Genomic DNA, 20,851 nt, shown 5'->3' with positions numbered 1-20,851 from the left:
TTTTTCATGTTAGAAGCAATCAATGTCCCTTTTAATAACTTAGGGTTGACCAACAATAGGTCATTACTTCATGGTTAATCAACTGATGGCACTTTAGTACAATGATTTATTTCAGGGCTAACAACTCTTACTCTGTATCCCGGCAATGAAGAACTCCATGGTGGCAGGGTAATCCTGTTGTTGAGAAAACATACTTCAAAGTCACATTAAAGGAAAGGTAGACACAGCAACTCCCTAATATTTCCAGCTCACCTGCCAAATGTCCTCTTGGCTGAATCTTTTATCTGAATTTGGATGATGGCATGGGAGCGGGAGGAGTCTGCATTAACTCCAGTGGCCCCAGTGCTGCGCTCCTTGCTGCCCTTTAAGATCACCTGAAAATAAAATCCATAGGATGACTTCCCTGAGGAATAAACAAAATCCTCTGGCTACTAAGATTTGGCTAAGAGCAGTAGAGAGCAGACATATAATTTTGTTAGCGCACTGCAGTTTTTTTTCTGTCCAGGTGGAAAACTGCTTAAACACTAAATTATACCTAGTTAGTACCCAATGACAATGAAAACAATATGAAATACTAATCTTGTGGGAGAACATTCCATAGCTCAAGAGCTAATTTACTTCTTGATCTCATATACTCTTTTTAGTATCTTTGATGGATTTAGCCTAACTAAAATCCCCAGGGCATAACTGGCTCCAAAGCAAGGTCTCATAAAACTCATCTATCTTAGTAACTGAGGCAAAGGACATAAATGTGCATCACAGAATGACTAATCATATCCACCTGTTTTACCAAGATGCAGTCATAAAGAAGGCCGGGCCTGATGTAGAAATATGGAAATGATGAGTTACTGTGATTACTATGAGCCCATGATTTCCCTTGACACTAATCCTCACTCACCCTAGACTGGGAGTGAAGACTAACAGCAGTCCTCTGGCTATAATGGAATGGGGCAGGGGAGGTGAAGCCTCAGGATTGGCCTGCAGCCACTGAAAACACAGTCATTTAAGAACATGCTACCCTGATTTTAGACAGGGGTATGAGTGTTAGTTACTAAGAATAAAAAATGCAAAAAAAAAATTTTTTTTGAAACAGGGTCTTGCTCTGTCACCCAAGCTGGAGTGCAGTGGTGTGATCACAGCTCACTGCAGCCATGACCTCCTGGGTTTGAGAGATATTCCTGCCTCAGTCTCCTGAGTAGGTGGGACTATAGGTGTGCAGTGCTACACCTGGCTAATTAAAAAAATTTTTTTGTAGACACATGGTCTCACTATGTTGCCCAGGGTCATCTTGAACTCCTGAGCTCAAGCAATCCTCTTTCCTTGGTCCCTAAAGTGGTGGATTACCGGCATGAAACACTGCAGCTGGCCAAAAGAACTTTAAAAACATTATCTAGGCTGGGCATGGTGGCTCATGCCTATAATTTCAGCTACTCAGAAGGCTGAGGCAGGAGGATTGCTTGAGCCCAGGAGGTTGAGGGTGTAGTAAGCTGTGATGGCAGAGCAAGATCCTGTCTCAAAAAAAATAAATTAAAAAAAAATTTTTAAATAAAAATTTAAAATCATATACACCTTTAAAGCCAATAAAAGGAAAGGGAGTAGCAGTGAACAACATATTTTTTCTTTTTTTTTTAAATTAAAAAAATAGAGACAAGGTCTCACTATGCTGCCCAGGCTGGTCTTAAAGTCCTGGACTCAAACAATCTTTCCACCTCGGCCTCCCAAAATACTGGGACTATAGGTGTCATATATTTCAATGAAACTTTAGAATGTGGAAAGATAATGAAGGGATGGTAATTGCCAGGAATGAAGTTATAAACTAATTAAGTAGGAAAGAGGAGAGTCAGTCTATCAGCTCATTAGGACCCCTAAGAGGGGCTCAGACTCTGGAAGCACCAGGTACTGTTAGGATAAGGCAAAGATACACATAGTCAGTGACCAGAGCAGTAAAACCCTCAGTGAAACATTCCCCATTCATCTCTACCCTGTGCAGGAGGCAGAAGGTATAGTCTCTAGAAAATGTGAACCAGAGACCAAAAAGCACTAAGAGCCCCAGGCACAGTGTAGGGCAGAGTGAAGTGAAAGAACTGAAAAAAGGATTATGCCTAAGCACACGCCAGCGTTCCGCAACATTAGCCCTCAGCCAGAATTCTCTGGAGAAACTCTAACCACCAAGCCCTTCATATGTTTACATTTTGGGGACTTCCCCTGCAAAGCCAATTAATTTTCAACCTATGGTGAAGCTTAGTGATCAGCAAGCACACCTCCGACACACAAACTTTGTGACTATTATTTTTGTAGTCCCTCACACTTAAACATGAATAGAAAGCCAAAGCCACCAGTATGAACACCAAACCAAAAAAGGGAACAGACAAAGCACTTGGAAATTTAAAATATGATAAAGTAAAAATTTTACTTAAAAGGTAGGAAGATTTAAGCTGGGCATGGTGGCTCATGCCTGTAGTCCCAACACTTTGAGAGGCTGAGGCAGGAGATTACTTGAGTCCAGGAGTACAAGACCAGCCTGGGCAAATAGTGAGATCCCCATCTCTACAAAAATTAGCTGGGCACTGTGGTGCACACCTGTAGTCCCAGGCAGGAGGCTGAGGCAGCCTAGAGGACAAAAATCCCATCTTTTAAAAAATAATCACCTACTATCAGGTTATTAGTTTCAGGGGGAAAAATTAATAAATTAAATAAAATAAAAGGTTGTAAGATTTAGTGTTTTTTTTTTTTTTTTTTTTTTTAAGTTTTAAGTTAAGGATATGTCCCAGAAAATAAAACATAAACACAATCTGCACTCCCATGCAGCACTGTTCACAATAGCCAAGATTTGGAAGCAACCTAAGTGTCCATCAACAGATGAATGGATACAGAAAATATGCTTTATACACATGAAGTACCATTCAGCCGTAAAAAAGAACAAAATCCTGTCATGTGTAACAACATGAATGGAACTGGAGATCATTATGTTAAGCCATAAAAAAGAACGAAATCCTGTCATTTGTAACAACATAAATGGAACTGGAGATCATTATGTTAAGGGAAATAAGCTGGGCAGAAAGACAAACATCACATGTTCTCACTTATATGTGGCATCTAAAAATCAAAGCAATTGAACTCATAGACATAAATAGTAGAAGGATGATTACCACAGAGGCTGGGAAGGGCAGTGTGGGGCCGGTGGTTAATAGGTACAAAAAAATAGAAAGAATGAATTAAGACCTACTATTTGATACGAGAACAGGGTAATTATAGTCAACAATATTTTATTGGCTGGGTGTAGTGACAAAGTGCCTGTAATCCCAGCACTTTGGGAGGCTGAGGTGGGTGGATCACCTGAGATCAGGAGTTCCAGACCAGCCTGGCCAACATGGTAAAACCCTAGCTCTACTAAAAATACAAAAATACAAAAATTAGCCAGGCATGGTGGCGTGCACTTGTAGTCCCAGCTGAGGCATGATAATTGCTTAAACCCAGGAGGCAGAGGTTGCAGTGAACCAAAATCACACCACTGCACTCTAGCCTAGGCAACAAAGCAAGACTGTGTCACAACAACAACAACAACAACAACAACAAAAAACAGTATTATTTGAGGCCAGGCACAGCGGCTTATGCCTATAATCCCAGCACTTTGGAAGGCCAAGGTGAAAATCGCTTGAGCCCAAGAGTTGAAGCCTAGCTTGTGCAACATAGCAAGACCTCATCTTTTAAAATTAAAAAAAAAAATTTTTTTTGTAGAATCCTCACAGCAGCCTAATGTTAGGTGAATATGAAGAGTATCTCCTCCTAAGAACCTCTGAGTTTGTTCCTCTGAGTTTGTTCAGCATCTCCAGTTGAGGAACAAACTTGGGTTGATTTGTTCACAGTCAAACAGCTGTTGTGTGGCAGAGCCAAATTCCACATCCAGTATATTTGACTCCAAAGTCCATGTGGTTTTCACTACCCTGTGGGGCACTTACGATAAATTCATTTATTTTGCAGTGAATTAAGAATAAGAGCTGGGTGCGGTGGCTCATGCCTGTAATCCCAGCACTTTGGGAGGCCCAGGTGGGTGGATCACTTGAGGTCAGGAGTTTGAGACCAGCTCGGCCAACATGGTCTACTAAAAATACAAAAATTAGCCAGGTGTGGTGGTGCATGCCTGTAATCCCAGCTACTTGGAAGGTTGAGGGAGGAGAATCATTTGAACCCGGGAAGCAGAGGTTACAGTGACTGGAGATTGTGCCATTACACTCCAGCCTGCGGGACAAGAGAGAAACTCCATTTCAAAAATGAAGAAGAAAGGAGGGGGGGAGGGGGAGGGAGAGGAGGAGGAGGAGAAAGTCCTTTCATTTTTTTCTCAATATCTCACAATTTTAATTTAAATCATATTGAACATGGTCACAGTTTCCAAATTAAGAATCCAAAAGTTGACAGAGCCAAACTTCAACAATAAGACATAAAATATCTTAACAAGTAGTAGCAGTTGCTTTTTAGAAATTTAATTAAATAAAAATAGCTTTTCCATAATCTAAGCAATAGTATGTTTCTAAAGATTAACTGTATGTGAGATGTAAAATCAAAATTCAAAATCGTATTTAAACACACACATTTTGTAAAAAGTTGGCTAAAAATTTAAAGAGACAACATGATGAATCCTTTTGTAAAGAGAAGAATCTGCTAATTTATAAAGCTAGATCATCAACTACATGGATACCACCTTTACGCTAATGAAATTATAGGAGTTACAGTGATAATCCTGTATCCTAGATATGGCAAGTATTGAGAAAAAAGCACTGCTAACTAAGCTCAGATGCTGGGTAAGACACTTAAGGTCAGGGCTGTGACTGAACCACCCAGTTTAAATGCACCTCCTGGCCCTGGCATATCCCTCTCCCTTTCACTTCATGCTTACATAGGGTGGGGTGCAATGCTGATGGATCATCATAGATTGGAATTGTTCTTTTTTCAAACTTCTTTTTTTCTGTTATTAGAAAAGACAAACTTACTGTGGAAAACTTGGAAATTATAGGAAAAGGATAAAGAAGAACATATATATCTCCCATAATCCTAGAGATTATAAAATTCTGGTATATTCCCTTTTAGTGTTTTAGGTTTCTCACAGCTCTTTTGCTTTTTTTAATTTTGTCATTTACAAATCCTATGAGGAGACAAGGAAGGTCTCAAACCTTTACATTTGTATAAGCAATATGTCTGAATGATAAGAAAAGGAACACAGAGAAGCTAAGTGATTTATACAAGGTCACATAGGTAGAATATGATCAGGTCAGGAGTAGAAGCCAGGTATCCTCTTCTACATGAGAGTAATCATGTTACTAATGATGCTGGTCCACTGAGACCTAGCGAGAATTCAGAGACGCCTCAAGGCCATACTTCGCAAGCAAATGTGGATACTGACAGGAAATACAAAGGGTGGCCCTGTGGTTTTTTCCTCAAGAATGTCAAGGAAAGACTGGCTTTTGAGACTGTGTTACAGAGTTTTGAACTTGGTTTTTCACTGCATCTTGTATACCATAACGTATTAGGTATCTCTGAGTGCATCTCAGAGACCTAACATGTTGAGATGCCCTTTCCTGGTTAAATATATTTTAGAGAAGACATGAGGAATTTCTGTCCCTTGGTCCAGGTTTTTCCAATAACAGCCTGCTATAGTCATGCCTTCCAGAAACTATGTAATAATGCACCTGAGCTATGAGGAGTAAAAATGAGGCAGTCTGTGAATATCAAAGTCATCACATTTTTGTAAATGACATACCACCAAAGTATAGCAGTTAAAAGGGTGAAATCTGATGTCAGGTTGTCAGGGTTCACATGCCAGCTCTACCATACGGTTATGCAGACTTCTGCAAGTCACTTAACTTTTAAGGGTCTCAATTTCTTATCTATAAAATGAGAATTACAGCTGGGTGTGGTAGCTCACGCCTGTACTCCCAATACTTTGGGAGGCCGAGAGAGGTGAATCACCTGAGGTCAGGAGTTTGAGACCAGCCTTGCCAACATGGTGAAACTCTGTGTCTATTAAAAATAAAAATATTAGCCAGGTGTGGCGGCCTGTACCTGTAATCCCAGCTGCTTGAGAGGCTGAGGCAAGACAATCACTTGAACCCAGGAGATAGAGATTGCAGTGAGCCGAGATAGTGCCACTGCATTCCAGCCTAGGCTACAGAGCTAGATACTTGTCTCAAAAATAAAATAGGAATTACATAGGTTATTAGGACTAAAAAAGATAATACATAAATAAAGCACTTAGTACCACGACTGGCACATGGTAAGTTGTCAATAAATATTAATTTTTGAAAAGATACCAAAGAGGCCAGGCCCTGTAGCTCACGCCTGTAATCCCAGCACTTTGGGAGGCCAAGGCAAGATGAATCACATGAGGTCGGGAGTTAGAGACCAGCCTGGCCAACATGGTAAACCCCGTCTGTACTAAAAATACAAACATTAGCCAGGCATGGGAGCGAGCACCTGTAATCCCAGCTACTCAGGAGGCTGAGGCAGAAGAATTGCTTCAACCCAGGAGGCAGAGGTTTGCAGAGAGTCAAGATCACGCCACTGCACTTCAGCCTGGGCAACACAGTGAAACTCCGTCTCTCTCAAAAACAAAACAAAAAGATAGAACTAACATCTTTGTATAAACTTCTAAAACTTAAACTATTTTTTTCATAAATGTAAAACAATCAGAGTTTCATGGAAAAATATAGATTTGAAGATCAACATGAAATACCATAGGCTCCCCCAATCCAAACCAAAAAAAAAAAAAAAAAAAAAAGAGGAAGGAAGGAAGCAGATAAGAGAAAAAGAGAAAGAGAATCTATTTGGGGGAAATGCAAGTCTAGGAGGTGAGCAAAATTAATGCAGTCACCTTTAAAACTACTAGGCCCCCTTTTCCTCTGCCTCCTCCTTCTCAAACTCCTTTCCTAACCAAACTCTGTTGGGCAAGTTTCTAAATCTAGGTTCTCTAGAGATAACATGTTATGTGAATAGTAAAATAAGAATCCGCTACAATAGGAAGTAATGAAAACTGGGCGCAGTTTGGTTGCTCATGCCTGTAATCCTAGCACTTTGGGAAGCTGAGGTAGAGGATCACTTGAGCCCAGGAACTTCAAGAACAACCTGGGCAACATCTACAAAAAATTTAAAAAAAAATTAGCCAGGTGTGGTGGTGCACATCTGTGGTCCTAGCTACTCAGAAGGCTGACGTGGCAGAATCGCTTGAGCCCAGGAGGCTGACGCTGCAGTGAACCGTGATTGCACTACTGCACTCCTGCCTAGGTGACAGAGTGAGACTCTTGTCTCAAAAAAAAAAAAAAAAAAAAACTGTGGTGGTGCTGGAAAACATCATTCAGGGACTTAATAATACACGTGGAAGGCTGGGCATGGTAGCTCATGCCTGTAATCCCAGCACTTTGGGAGGCCGAGGTGAGTGGATCACGAGGTTACAAATTCAAGACCAGCCTGGCCAACATGGTGACACTCCGTCTCTACTAAAAATACAATAATTAGCTGGGTGTGATGGCAGGCACCTGTATTCTCAGCTACTTGGGAGACTGAGGCAGAAGAATCACTTGAACTGGGGAGGCAGAAGTTGCCATGGGCTGAGATTGCACTACTGCACTCCAGCCTGGCGACAGAGCAAGACTCCGTCTCAAAAAAAAAAAAAAAAAGAGTAATACATGTGGAAAACTGAGCCAGCATCATGCTATAAATTTTATATATGTTATCTCATTTCTTTCTCCCCATCATGCAAACTAATCATCTATCATTATTTACATGTTTCAGGCTCAGAAAGGTAAAGGATATGCTCAAGGATACATGGCACTGTACAGCCAAGGCAATGATAAAAACATGAAACAAGTTTATCAAAATTCCTGGGAATGCATACCTCTGACTATATAAAATGGGTATAGGAATGACTTAAAAATTGTGAATCTTTAAAACTGAAAAAATGCCATTAACTGTCTAACAAAATGTCAATTCCAAATCTGGGAAATGTGATGAGGCAGTGAGTCCTCTGTAAAGGCAAGATGACGTTCTGGTGCTTGCATTGGCAAGACCAGGTAATCAAACACACTTGGAAGGAGAAATGTCCTGTAGGACAATCCCATGAGAATAATGAAGCTACCAGTTGTGCAGGCAGGCCATGCCTGAGTAATCCTGAGGGTGATCTGAGAGGGTAACACTCAAAGATGACACTTGAGGGTGATACCTGAGCAAACACATGGGTGATACCTGAATGAGTATGAACAGTGACACCTGAGAGTGAAATGTGACACCTGAGTTACCAAGTGCTGTTGTTTCTTGAGTCAATAAATGTTTATGAGGATAACTGTGTCAGGTATCCATAAATTATATAAACTTTCCACCTTGATCTCAGCTGGCTTCCTCCTTGTACAATACCATATGTACTGCGGGCTGAGGGTATCAATGGCAATAATATATTGACTAACAAGAAACTTTTTTCTGCTTTTCTTAGGAACCATATTTTAGAATAAAACAGTGCCATAAACTCTGCCAGGATGGAGGGGTTGAATCAACACCAGACTGCCAGCAGTTAGGGCCTAAAGGCAAGTAAAAGAGTCTTCTTCCTAGTGTTTGCTTCTTTCCCCTTTAATTGGTCTAATCTTCAGTGACAAAGGAATCCTGAGGACGAGGCTCCCCTGATGTTCCTGCCCAAATGAGGGAATGGCTGGAGGTAGGGGCAAGAGGACCACAGCGAACAGAATATGAGAAAAAATTTCCTTAGGACTCCACAGTGGAGGAAGCTCTGGGGAGAATGGTCACAGCCCGAGGGGAGCCCTTCAGCATGTCCCACACACTTTTGTTCTGTGCCTACCTTTGCAATTACTAGAAAGAGGCTCTTAGGTGACCCTCTAAAACAGACACACTTGGGCACTATACTCAGATTTTGGATCCCAGGACCCAGGAATCTAATAACGCAAAGCGAAGTCTCATCCTTTAAGCAAAATTTACCTACAGTATTTGTCTCAGGAAAAAGAAACTTAGAAAAAGATGCATACTAATGATGGGCCACCATGCTACTGCACACACTCAAGTCCCAAGTCTTAATTTTTAAAAAGCAATTTTTAAAAATTCCCACAAACCCTGTTATTTGAAGATTAAATAGTCCTTTAAACACCTAATTTTAAGCAAATGATAACAGAATAGTGTTATCAATATATTAATTCATTCAGTGAGTGTCTTTTCTCATATTTTTTTTTTTTTTGAGACTGAATCTTGCTCTATTGCCCAGGCTGGAGTGCAATGCCATGACATCTGCTCACTGCAACCTGTACCTCCTGGGTTCAAGCAATTCTCCTGCCTCAGCCTCCCTAGTAGCTGGGATTACAGGCATCCACCACCACACCCAGCTAATTTTTGTATTTTTACTAGAGATGGGGTTTCACCATGTTGGCCAGGCTAGTTTCAAACTCCTGATCTCAAATGATCTGCCTGCCTTGGCCTCCCAAAGTGCTGGAATTACAGGTGTGAGCCACCACACCTGGCTCAGTTTTTTAAAGTATATAATTCAGACCAGCCTGGCCAACATGGTGAAACCCTGTCTCTACTAAAAATACAAAAAATTAGCCAGCCGTGGTGGTAGGTGCCTGTAATCTCGGCTACTCAGGAGGCTGAGGTAGGAGAATCACTTGAACCCTCGAGGCAGAGGTTGCAGTGAGCCGAGATTGCGCCATTGTACTCCAGAGACAGAGTGAGACTCCATCTCAAAAAAAAAAAAAAAAAAAAAAAAAAAAGAAAAGCAACTGGCCTGGTAGTATCTTTTTAATCTATTAGGTTCTCCCACATACCCTACCTCCCACTAACTGTGGCATTGTGCCATCAACCCTATAGAGAAACAAGCTATTCTCTCAGAAAAGGATTCACATTTTACAGATGTGGTGTGCTTGTCATTGCCCTTTGCCTAAATATAAGTTCACTGTACTTGCTTAGCAAAATGAATTTGTCCCATGTACTTACACTGTTGTAGTGGAGTAATAAAGAAGGAAGAATTAATTACCTCTAAGAGGAGCTCCACACTATCCACCTGAAGTTCTTGTAGTCCCACTATCTGTACCATGTGCTTGCTATCTTCTCTTGCGAAGAGCCTGCAGATGCAAGAACATGGTTAGTATGATGGTGCTACTCTAACAGACTTTGTCCTTGCTTCCCCAGAAACCATTCCACCATTCCTCTATTAAGCAGCAGTTTTCTGTCTGAGTGGGATGGATGCTTCTCTTCCCTGCAACCCCACCTCCTGACCTTAGCCCCACGATTCAGGGGTGGTTGTTGATTGTTGTAAAACAAATCAACATCTCTGGCTATAATTAAAAGAATGAGGACATAATCTAAACCTATGCCAATCAGTGGATGATGTATTCCTGGCTACATTGTGATTTGTTCAGAAGTGGACATGGGATCTCTGCTGGTCCAATCAAAATAAAGTCCTGGTCTCTGGTTGTTAGATGCCTGGTGATGTGATGCTCTCCCTTTGTCTCTGGATGTGAAGCATATGGACCTCTGGCCCTGGGAGCAGTGGAAACCATTTTGTATCTTCTAAGAGAATTGGTTTCAGGATGAAACTAGTAACACAGAAGACAGAATGAAGACATGCAAATAAACTGGGTCTTTATTGCATCCCTGAGCTGCTGGAGTAAAACAATGCTGAAGCCTGAATGTCCTCTAAGCTTTTCAATTATTTGGGCCAATGATTTCCCTAAATGCATAAGCTAGTATACATGGGGTTTTCTTTTATTTTCAATGTAAAGAGTCCTGATACATCTTATAAAGGAACAAGGAAGAGCTGGGCTGCATCTGAATGCCTTAGGCCTGCATTTAAGGTAATAAATGGTTATGGTCTACCATCATCATTAAACCAGATCTACTGAGAGGCATGTTGAATCTATCAAAGACTCTAAGATTATTTTCCCCCTTAATAAGATACTGATTAGGGGGCTAAGAACGGAATTCCACTTCATAATTTAAAATACAAGAGTGATTTTCTCAAATATAATTTTTTTCTCAGTCTATACTTCATCCCAATTTTCCAGATCTCTACAGAAGAACTGGAGGCAAACAGCCTCACCAATGCTCATAATCTCTCTGAAAACAAATCTATTAGGTTTCTGGAGTATAAGAATCTAGCTGTTGGGTACAGTGCTGTGTGCCTGTAGTCCCAGCTATTTAGGAGGCTGAGGCAGGAGGATTGCTTGAGCTCATGAGTTTGAGGCTATAGTATGCTGTGATAATGCCTGTGAATAGTCACTATGTTATAGCCTGTGTAATGTAGCAAGAGCCCATCTCTGTTTAAAAAGAAAAAAAAAAGGAAGATCTAACTTTAAGAGCCCTGCTGTCATTCCTGAACATATTTCCCAGGCCTTAATCTCTGAGCTCACCCCTGAAAGATTCCTCATGGACAGCCTAAAATGTACTTCAATCTTTATGCAAGGGTATAAAAACAATTTATCCTGTACTTCTAGGAATTAAGGATCCTTAAGCTTTGTTTTCCAGTTTAAGAGGCAGACTGAAAATACATACTTTTGTCCACCCTTGTCAAAGCCCCACTATTATAGAAAATATATCTTATTAAAAAATCGGTCAGGCACAGTGGCTCAAACCTGTAATCTTAACACTTTGGGAGGGCTACACAAGAGAATTGTTTGAGCCCAGGAGCTCAAGAACAGCATGGATAACATAGGAAGATCCTGTCTCTACAAAAAAATAAAAATTATCAGGGCATGGTAGCAGGTACCTGTAGTTTCAGTTATCTGGGAGCTGAGGTGGGAGGATCACTTCAGCCCAGGAGGATGAAGCTGCAGTGAGCTGTGGTGGCACCACTGTACTCTAGCCTGGGTGACACAGTAATACCTTGCCTCAGAAAAAGAAAAAAAAAAATTGACAGGATAAAGCATAACAGCATAAACAGGAAAGAATGCCATCAATGGACTAGAACATTTCAGAAGCCCCAGAAAGGTAGGAAATAAAGAGATTATATTAGCCAATTAAGTGGAGATATATATATATATCTATCTCACCACAGGCCATGACACTTGTAGAGTAAGCATGGGTCTTCCCTAGTGAGCCTCAGAGAAGCGTCAAACCCAGGAGTTAATATATGCCTATCCCCTGCTACAACTGAGGAATGCAAATATACAGGGCAATAATCTAAGCAATTCGTTAAAGAAATGCATTCAGAAAGAGCTGGATGTCCTAACCTCCCTTCACCCAAACAATACACACACACACACACACACACACACACACGTACGCACGCACGCACGCACACATACAGAGAGTGAGAGAGAGAGAGCCAGCGAGGGAGCACAATGGCTTTTCTTCTCACAATGGCTTTTATTCTATGGCAATTGTTCTTTAAGGGAAGTGGGCATTCTGACTGGAAAGGGCTCCTAATGAGGGAGTTGGAGCTTGATGGAGAAGCTGTGATTGAGCTAATTCTAGATGTCAACACCAAGAAGGTAAAAAAGAAAGGTGACTCTTCCTCAAGCATCCCCAGAGTAGCACCCTCTTTTTTTTTTTTTGAGACAGAGTCTCACTCTGCTGCTAGTTGCCAGGCTGGAGTGCAGTGGCAGGATCTCGGCTTACTGCAACCTCCGCCTCCTGGGTTCAAGCAATTCTCCTGCCTCAGCTTCCCGAGTAGCTGGACTACAGGCACATGCCACCATGCCCAGCTAATTTTTTTTGGACTTTTAGTAGAGACAGGGTTTCACCATGTTGGCCAGGATGGTCTTGATCCCTTGACCTCGTCATCTGCCCACCTCAGCCTCCCTAAGTGCTGGGATTACAGATGCAAACCACCGCGCCCAGCCGTAGCACCCTCTTTTATTTCGCACTTGTTTTGTCAGGACTGAACTCTGAACACCTATACAATCTCAAGTGGCATATCTGAAGGTCCTCTTTTCAATGGAATAGTTTATAGGAGAGTGGCCAGCCTAAGCCCACTTGCTGGCTTCTCCAGTTCTGCTACCCTAGTGACCATCTACAATGGGGGCCTGCCCTATCATGGTCTCCTATTGAACTGGAGCTGCTCCCCCACTCCCCATTCCACTGCTTGCTTGGAGCACATGAAGCCTGTGCATCTTTTTGGACAGCTCCACAGAGGCTTGGATACCTTTGTTGGGAGGCTAGTCTCAAGCTGATTAGGTTTCCCTCGCCTTCTAGCAGGCTCAGCCTCAATTCACTCCTCCCACGTCTCAAGTCTGGCTAATTCTGCTATGACAACCTTTAATCCTTCCACCTCCCCTCTCCCTCTAACCTCCCTATTTTCCCATTTCCTCCACAACTTCTTTTTCCTCTTACTCAGTTTAAGTCATCTGTTTCAACCTAAACAAAACTTCATGCCAGAAAAATATAATAGGTGTTTAAAAGTAAAGTTATGGAATACATTTCTAAATTACTATATTATATTGTGAGGGCAATAGTTTAAGCCTAATAAGGGTTAAAATTCTAATGAGAAGACTTTTTTTCTTCTTACAGATATCAGAAAACTATCATTGCATTTACCCTAAGATTATTTAAAGGAAAACCAAGAGAAAGTGGAAAACATTATTTATAGTTTTTCTAGTATAATAGGTCAAAAGAACAGGAAGGGGTTTAAGTACATGTTGATTTCTTGACTTCCTGAAAGTTTAACCTTTTTAATAGACCAAAATAAAAAGGAAAGTCTTTTGATAGACATCAGAATATTGAACACTTAAAAAAAAATTAATGAAAATCTAATTTACATTTTCCTATAGCTGAATTAATGGCTAAAAAATTCAGGATGCATGAGCCTCCTGATGCAGAACGCTCATTTCACAAAAGGGCACTAACGTACCAAAGCGTCTCATTAAAGCCCATGATTCAGTGATTCTCCAGGACTCTGGCTTAAAACAGTGATGAACAGATTTATCCCTTCCCACTCCGATTCAGTACCTTTTTCTTCTATTTAGGAGGTCATAAAGCTGTCCACAGTAAATTTCATAGAAGCTGATCCACACAAAGAGATGCCTTCTTTGCTGGGATACTTCTAGTTGCCTGAAGATATCTTTGGCAGCTAGAGCATACAATCCTGGGTTCTCATAAGTTCCTATCATGGTGTAGGTCTTTCCAGCACCTGTCTGTCCATAAGCAAAGCAAGTGGCATTGCCTCTGGGGAAAAGATAATTTGCATTACTTATGCATATTAAGAGAAGTATTAACTTACACATAGATTTTTAATGACAAAGGTCAAATGCAAACATAGAATCCTAGAGAAAATTCAGCTAAAAACATATAAACCTTTAAGGAGAAAAGGACTTTACATTATAAAAACACAGGAAGAGAAAAAAAAATTCTCAAACCAGTACATGAGTTTTCCTTTTTTTTTGGCGACAGTCTCACTGTCACTCAGGCTAGAGTGCAGTGGCACGATCTTGGCTCACTGCAACCTGTCTCCTAGGTTCAAGTGATTCTCCTGCCTCAGCCTCCTGAGTAGCTGGGACTACGGGTGTGCACCACCACGCCCAGCTAGTTTTTGTATTTTTAGAAGAGATGGGATTTCACCATGTTGCCCAGGCTGGTCTCAAACTCCTGACCTCAAGTGATCTGCCCACTCTGCCTCCCAAAGTGCTGGGATTACAGATATGAGCCACCACACCCAGCCTGAGTTTCTTATAATAATTTTCTTATAGAACCAGTAAGAGAAATAAAACAAGGGCTTTAATGAAACCACTTAGCCAATAAGCATTTACTGAGTTCCTACCCCATGCTAGGTGCTTTAGAGGATCCACAGTTAAGTTTAGTGAAAGAATAGAGAATTAAATACAAGAAATAATAGATCATGTGATAAGTAGGATGGTAGTGACGACTCATAATTAAGGAAGTTTAGATAAAGGTGAAATCAATGTAAATAAAGGATTTGAGGAAGGACTCACAAGAGTAGGAATTGGGCTGGGGGTTTGAAGGCTGAAACTGAAAATCAGACAGCTTCCACTGTGGAGCAGGAAGAGCGTGAGCAGAGGCCACAGTAGCAGAGGTAGTGGCAGGCACACCAAATCTTGAGGGGAAAAAAAATCCTGGGCTCTGGTTTCTGCCCTGCCATTAACTAACTATATGACCTTAGGCAAGTCTCCTCACTTTTCTCTTGGCCTCAGTTTTCACTTTTATCAGTAGATTGAGTTACTTGGTTTCTAAAATCCCTTCCAGTCTTGATGTCTTATGATTCTAAGTGAGAAGCATTGCTCTTGTATGTGTGTACATGTGTGCATACACACCCTCTATGAGTGTGAAGAATTTCAGAATAAGAGGTGGAGAATGGAGTTGGAAGACCAGCCTGTCAATCACAGTATGTGTTATGAGGAGTTGGAGACCAAGATTATCTGAGTATTGTGGGATTCACCTACACAGTGAGTAGAGAATGAACATAATCTCAGAGCTGTTACAGAGTCTTAAACATGAATCTCATGGATTAATGATAAAAGTAACTGCTTGCAGCAAGAAAAAAGTATATGCATTGTGACAGGAAAATAAATCTCAGGACTCCAAACTCACTAAGCCAAAGGAAAAAGTCAAGCTGGGAACTGGGTCATGCAAACCTGTAATCCCAGCACTTTGGGAGGCTGAGGTGGTCAGATCACAAGGTCAAGAGATCGAGACCATCCTGGTCCTCAAAATTGTCTTTGGAGAAAGGTATAGACCTGTCTCCTGGGCATTCGTTCTTAAATTTGACAAATAAATGTACAGTGATTGAGACTTGCCTGGGTCATTTTCTTTGATTTACAGCATGGACAGGGATGGGGGAGACTGGAGGTGGGCAGAGAGATGAGTACACAGGAAGATTTGAAGCCAGGCAGAAAACAGAGTAAAATGACAAAAGCAAGGGAGCCATGGATAAGAGAGAATCAAGACATGGGAGTTAATTAGATGTAAGCTGCTTGGAGCAGAGACCATAACTCTTTGCCTTTTGAACCCTGGCTCCCAGCAGTGTGGGTACTCTAAAGACACTGGCAGAGGTAGAATTAGGAAAAGAATTATAAGAGAAAAATTTGAACATACTAAGGAAGATCCAGCAGAGTAAGAGGAAGGAATAGTATCTACTTTACTTTCTGAACAGTTTAGGTATAAGCTTTTGCAAAAAGCAACAAATACAGGTGTGAAAAATCTTATTACACTTTGAAGAATTAATACACTTAATTTGCCACTCTAAGTTATTACTAAAGTCTTAACATTCAAATTCTAACTATGTTAGAAACTTACTCCTCAAAAAGCATTCCCCAGATTTAGTGTATAAGAAATTGAACTTAAGAGGTGTTTCACATTTTTAGCCTGCTCATAAAATTTTAAAAATTAAATAGCTTTTACAAAACAATAACAAAACACACAAAAAATTGGGCAAATGAAGATATCTAAATGGTCAGTAAGAACACGAAAAGGGCCAGGTACAGTGGCCCACGCCTGTAATCCCAGCACTTTTGGGAGGCTGAGGCAGGTGGATCACTTAAGGCCAGGAGTTCGAGATCAGTCTGGTCAACATGTCAAGATCCCGTCTCTACTAAAAATACAAAAATTAGCCGGGTGTGGTGGCACACACCTGCAATCCCAGCTACTTGTGTGGGTGACGCACAAGAATCACTTTAGCCCAGGAGGCAGAGGTTGCAGTGAGCCAAGATCACACCACTGCACTCCAGCCTGAGCATCAGTGAGACTCCATCTCAAAAAAAAAAAAAAAAAAAAAACCATGAAAAGAAGCACAGTATCATTAGGCATTGGAGAAATTCAAATTAAACCTACAATGAGATGATTTAATACCCATAGACAGGTTAACAAGGCCTGACAATATCAGTTGTTGAAGAACTGCAATTCTCATACATTACTGCTGGGAGTATAAAATGGTACAACACTTAGAAAAGTTGTTTGACATTTTCCCGTTTTTTTCCTCTTGAGACAGGGTCTTGCTCTGTTGCCCAGGCTGGAGTGCAGTGATCACAGCTCATTGCAGACTTGATCTCTTGGGCTCAAGCAATCCTCCTACCTCAACCCCCCAAGAAGCTGGTACTACAGGCATGTGCCACCACACCCAGCTAATTTTTAAATTTTTTTAGAGATAGAGTCTCACTATGTTGTCCAGGTTGGTCTTGAACTCCTGGCTCAAGTGATTCTCCTGCCTCCCAAAGTATGAAATTACAAGTGTGAACAACTGTGCCCAACTGACGCTTTCTTATAAACATACACCTATCGTATGAGCCAGCAATGTCATTTCTAGGTTTTTACTCAAAGTAAATGAAAACATGCTCACAAAAAAACTTGTACAAGAATGTTCTGACCAACACGGAGAAACCCCATCTCTACTAAAAAATACAAAATTAGCCAGGCGTGGTGGTGCATGCATTTAATCTCAGGTACATGGGAGGCTGAGACAGAATTGCTTGAACCCGGGAGGCAGAGGTTGCGGTGAGTTGAGATCACACCATTGCACTCCAGTCTGGACAACAAGAGCAGAACTCCATCTCAAAAAAACTAAAAAAACAAAAAAGGATGTTCATACTTTATTCATAAAGTCCAAAGCTGGAAATAATGCAAATGTCTGTCAACAGGAGAATGGACAAAACAAACTGTGGTAATTTCATAGAAGGGAATATTACTTAGCAATGAAAACCATTAATATACGTAACAACATGTACTAATATAAAAAAACCATTATGCTAAGCAAACATTATGCTAAGCATATATTATAATGATTCTGTTTCTATATTGTAGAACAAAACTAATCTATACTGACAGAAAGTAAGTCAGTGGTTACCTAAGACCTGGCAGTGGAGGTGGGGGATTAACTAAATGGGGATACAAGAGAACTTTTTGGGGTGATGAAAACGTTCCATGTCTTGTTACAGATATTTGTTACTTACGTATATACAACTATCAAAACTCATCAAACCTGAATACTTAAGATCTGTGCATCTTACTGTATGTAAATTATTCCTTGATTTAAAAAAAAAAAAAAAACAGTCAAATTCTCTGGAATCAGCACCACTAGCAGGCTATTTGGCATTTTCTATCATATATACTTAACAATTTTTTTTTTTTTTTTTTTTTTTTTTGAGACAGAGTCTTGCTCTGTTACCCAGGCTGGAGTGCAATGCTGCAATCTGAGCTCACTGCAACCTCCACCTCTCGGGCTCAAGCGATTCTCCTGCCTCAGCCTCTCAAGTAGCTGGGATTACAGGCACGCGCCACTGCACCCAGCTAATTTTTGTATTTTTAGTAGAGACAGGGTCTCACCATGTTGCCCAGGCTGGTCTTGAACTCCTGACCTCAGGTGATCCACCCGCATCAGCCTCCCAAAGTGCTCGGATTACAGGCATGAGCCACCATGTCCGGCCCATGCCTACAATTTTAACAAATAGATAGACAAGTAGGTAGATTAGATAGACAGGATGAATGGATGGATGGATAGATAGGCAGGCAGCCAGGCAGATAGATAGACAGACAGACAGACAGACAGACAGAGACAGGGTCTTGCTCTGTTGCCCAGGCTGGAGTGCAGTGGCATGATCACAGTTCCTGCAGCCTTGACCTCCTGGGCTCAAGCGATCCTCCTACCTCAGTCTCCCAAGTAGCTGGGACCACAAGGTGCACATCATTTTTTTATAGGCTGGGCATCCTGGCTTACACCTATAATCCTAGTACTTTGGGAGACTGAAGCAGGAGGATTGCTTGAGCCCAAAGTTCGAGACCAGCCTGGGGAACATGGCAAAACCCCATCTCTACAAAAAATACAAGAATATTAGCTGAGCATGGTGGCAGGTGCCTGTAGTCCCAGCTACTCAGGAAGCTGAGGCGGGAGGATTGCTTGAATCCGAGAGGCAGAGGTTGCAGTGAGCCAATATTACACTACTGCACTTTGGCCTGGGTGACAGAGTAAGACCCTGTCTCAAAAAATAATAATAATAAAATAAATATTTTTTTGGCGTGTGTGGAGACAGGGTGTCCTTATGTTGCCCAGCCTAGTCTCAAACTCTGGGCTCAAGCTAATCCTCCTGTCTTGGCCTCCCAAAGTGCTTGGATTACAGGTGCAAGCCACCACTCCTGGCCCATGCCTATATTTTAAATACATACACAACAGAGGCTCATTCCTGTCCCATTTAATGTTTATTAATTGTAAATAATAATTTAAAAATACATCTGTGAAAAGTTGTTAAGTGATATTCACCTATCTATCCGATTCCAATGGAAAAATTAACTGAACTATAGCCAGAACACATAATTCTTATCATTGAAGTTCAGACTAACTCCAACCACTTCAACCTTTTTCTTCTGAGGACTTTGATGGGATTACATTGTTAACAGCTTATATCTTTTTTTTTTTTACACCCTTTCACTGTCTATCACAATATATTTTCCCACTAGACACAGAGAAATAATGGCATCAGTGTAAAAGGAAATTTTACTGCAAATTTCTAAATGTTTGGTAAATCCTAGAGAGGTACTGTATGTTTTCAGAAGAATCGAAATTAAATTCAGTAGCTTAAAACACAAATTTACATTTAAGTCAAAAGCACTGAAAAAGCATGTGATATTTATAAAGAAATGTGAGTTAATGTAAAATAGAAAATAAAAAGCAAGAAAAGCAAATAATCATTATCGTACCCATTGAAAATATGCTGAATAAGTGGGTGAGTAGTCTTCATGTATACATCCCGATTGGTGCACGCCTCACCAAAGACTTCATCAAAATAAAAAACATGCTGAAAAATAAATTTGATTTTATAGAAAGAGACACATCCTGGATTTTCTTATCACTATTCTAGTTAACAGATGATAACGCCAAAAAAATCTTTAAATAATAGTAACTGACCATATCAAACAGAGATAAATAAGCAATCACTATTAAATGACAGAGCCTCCTCTTGAGATATCTGTAGATATGTTCTTACAAGGTAAAAACTAAGGCACACAATTTTTGTTTTCTCTTAAGAGAAATAAATTGATGAACACAAGTGTCAGCCAATCCTCCTTAGGTCTAGGAGAGAAAGTGAATTCCATGGGATTATCCTCGTATTCCAACTAGGGCTAGTATATTTAGAATTTTGGAGGAATTCTAGGGGAAGATCTCAATTCTGTAGGTTATACAGCTTAACTTTTAATTCCATAAATATCAGCTGGTAGCACATACGTTGCAGTAGACACTTGGGCCCAAGGATATAGACATTACCCTAGCATTTCCCTATCTTACCCTCTAAAAATGTTAATCTACACAACTATTCAAATGACTAGAAGGTTGAAGAATCTTAAGATAAAGTACGTGTGGACTTCAAAGGAAAATGTATTTCCCCTGATTATGAAAAAGACTATACTGAGAATGGACCATGGGGGAAGAGGAAGAATTTGAAAGGGAGTGATAGAAGGAGGGAAGGTATTCCAGGCACAGGGAAAGCATGAACAGAGTCAAAGCAGAAAAGCATAAGGAATTAACTTTAATTAATTGATGTTTAGGGAATAGCAAGGATTCAATGTGATTGAAATATAGTATCACAGTAAGTAGAAAAGTGAAACAGAGGCTGGGTACAGTGGCTCATGTCTGTAATCCTAGTACTTTGGGAGGCCGAGGCGGGTGGATCACCTGAAGTTTGAGACCAGCCTGGCCAACATCATGAAACCCCAACTCTACTAAAAATACAATAAATAGCCAGGCATGGTAGTGGACACCTATAATCCCAGCTACTCGAGAGGCTGAGGCAGAAGAATTGCTTGAACCTGGGAGGCAGAGGTTGCAGTGAGCCGAGATTGCACTATTGTACTCCAGCCTCAGCAACAAGAGGGAAACTCTGTCTTAAAAAAAAAAAAAAAAAAAAAAAAAAAAAAAAAAAAAAAAAAAAAA

The 20,851-nt window shown here is 40.7% G+C and overlaps 1 protein-coding gene across 3 annotated transcripts in view; it reads right to left on the bottom strand.

Moving 5' to 3' along the window:
* Positions 1–20,851, bottom strand: part of KIF24 (kinesin family member 24) — a 70,220-nt gene that overhangs the window by 19,394 nt on the left and 29,975 nt on the right. For all 3 annotated transcript variants that reach the window (XM_032299928.1, XM_032299929.1, XM_032299927.1), the window contains 4 exons: positions 19,621–19,718; positions 13,930–14,145; positions 10,019–10,106; positions 253–374 (listed from right to left, as the gene is read on the bottom strand). In XM_032299928.1, the coding sequence (XP_032155819.1) occupies positions 253–374; positions 10,019–10,106; positions 13,930–14,145; positions 19,621–19,718 (524 nt within the window). The remainder of the gene's footprint in view (positions 1–252; positions 375–10,018; positions 10,107–13,929; positions 14,146–19,620; positions 19,719–20,851) is intronic.

This window comes from Sapajus apella, unplaced genomic scaffold (assembly GCF_009761245.1).
Source record: "Sapajus apella isolate SASKATOON/1434 unplaced genomic scaffold, GSC_monkey_1.0 scaffold42, whole genome shotgun sequence".
NCBI lineage: Eukaryota > Metazoa > Chordata > Mammalia > Primates > Cebidae > Sapajus > Sapajus apella.
The sequence above is the reverse complement of the archived record's forward strand: the minus strand, read 5'-3'. Positions and strand labels throughout refer to the sequence as shown.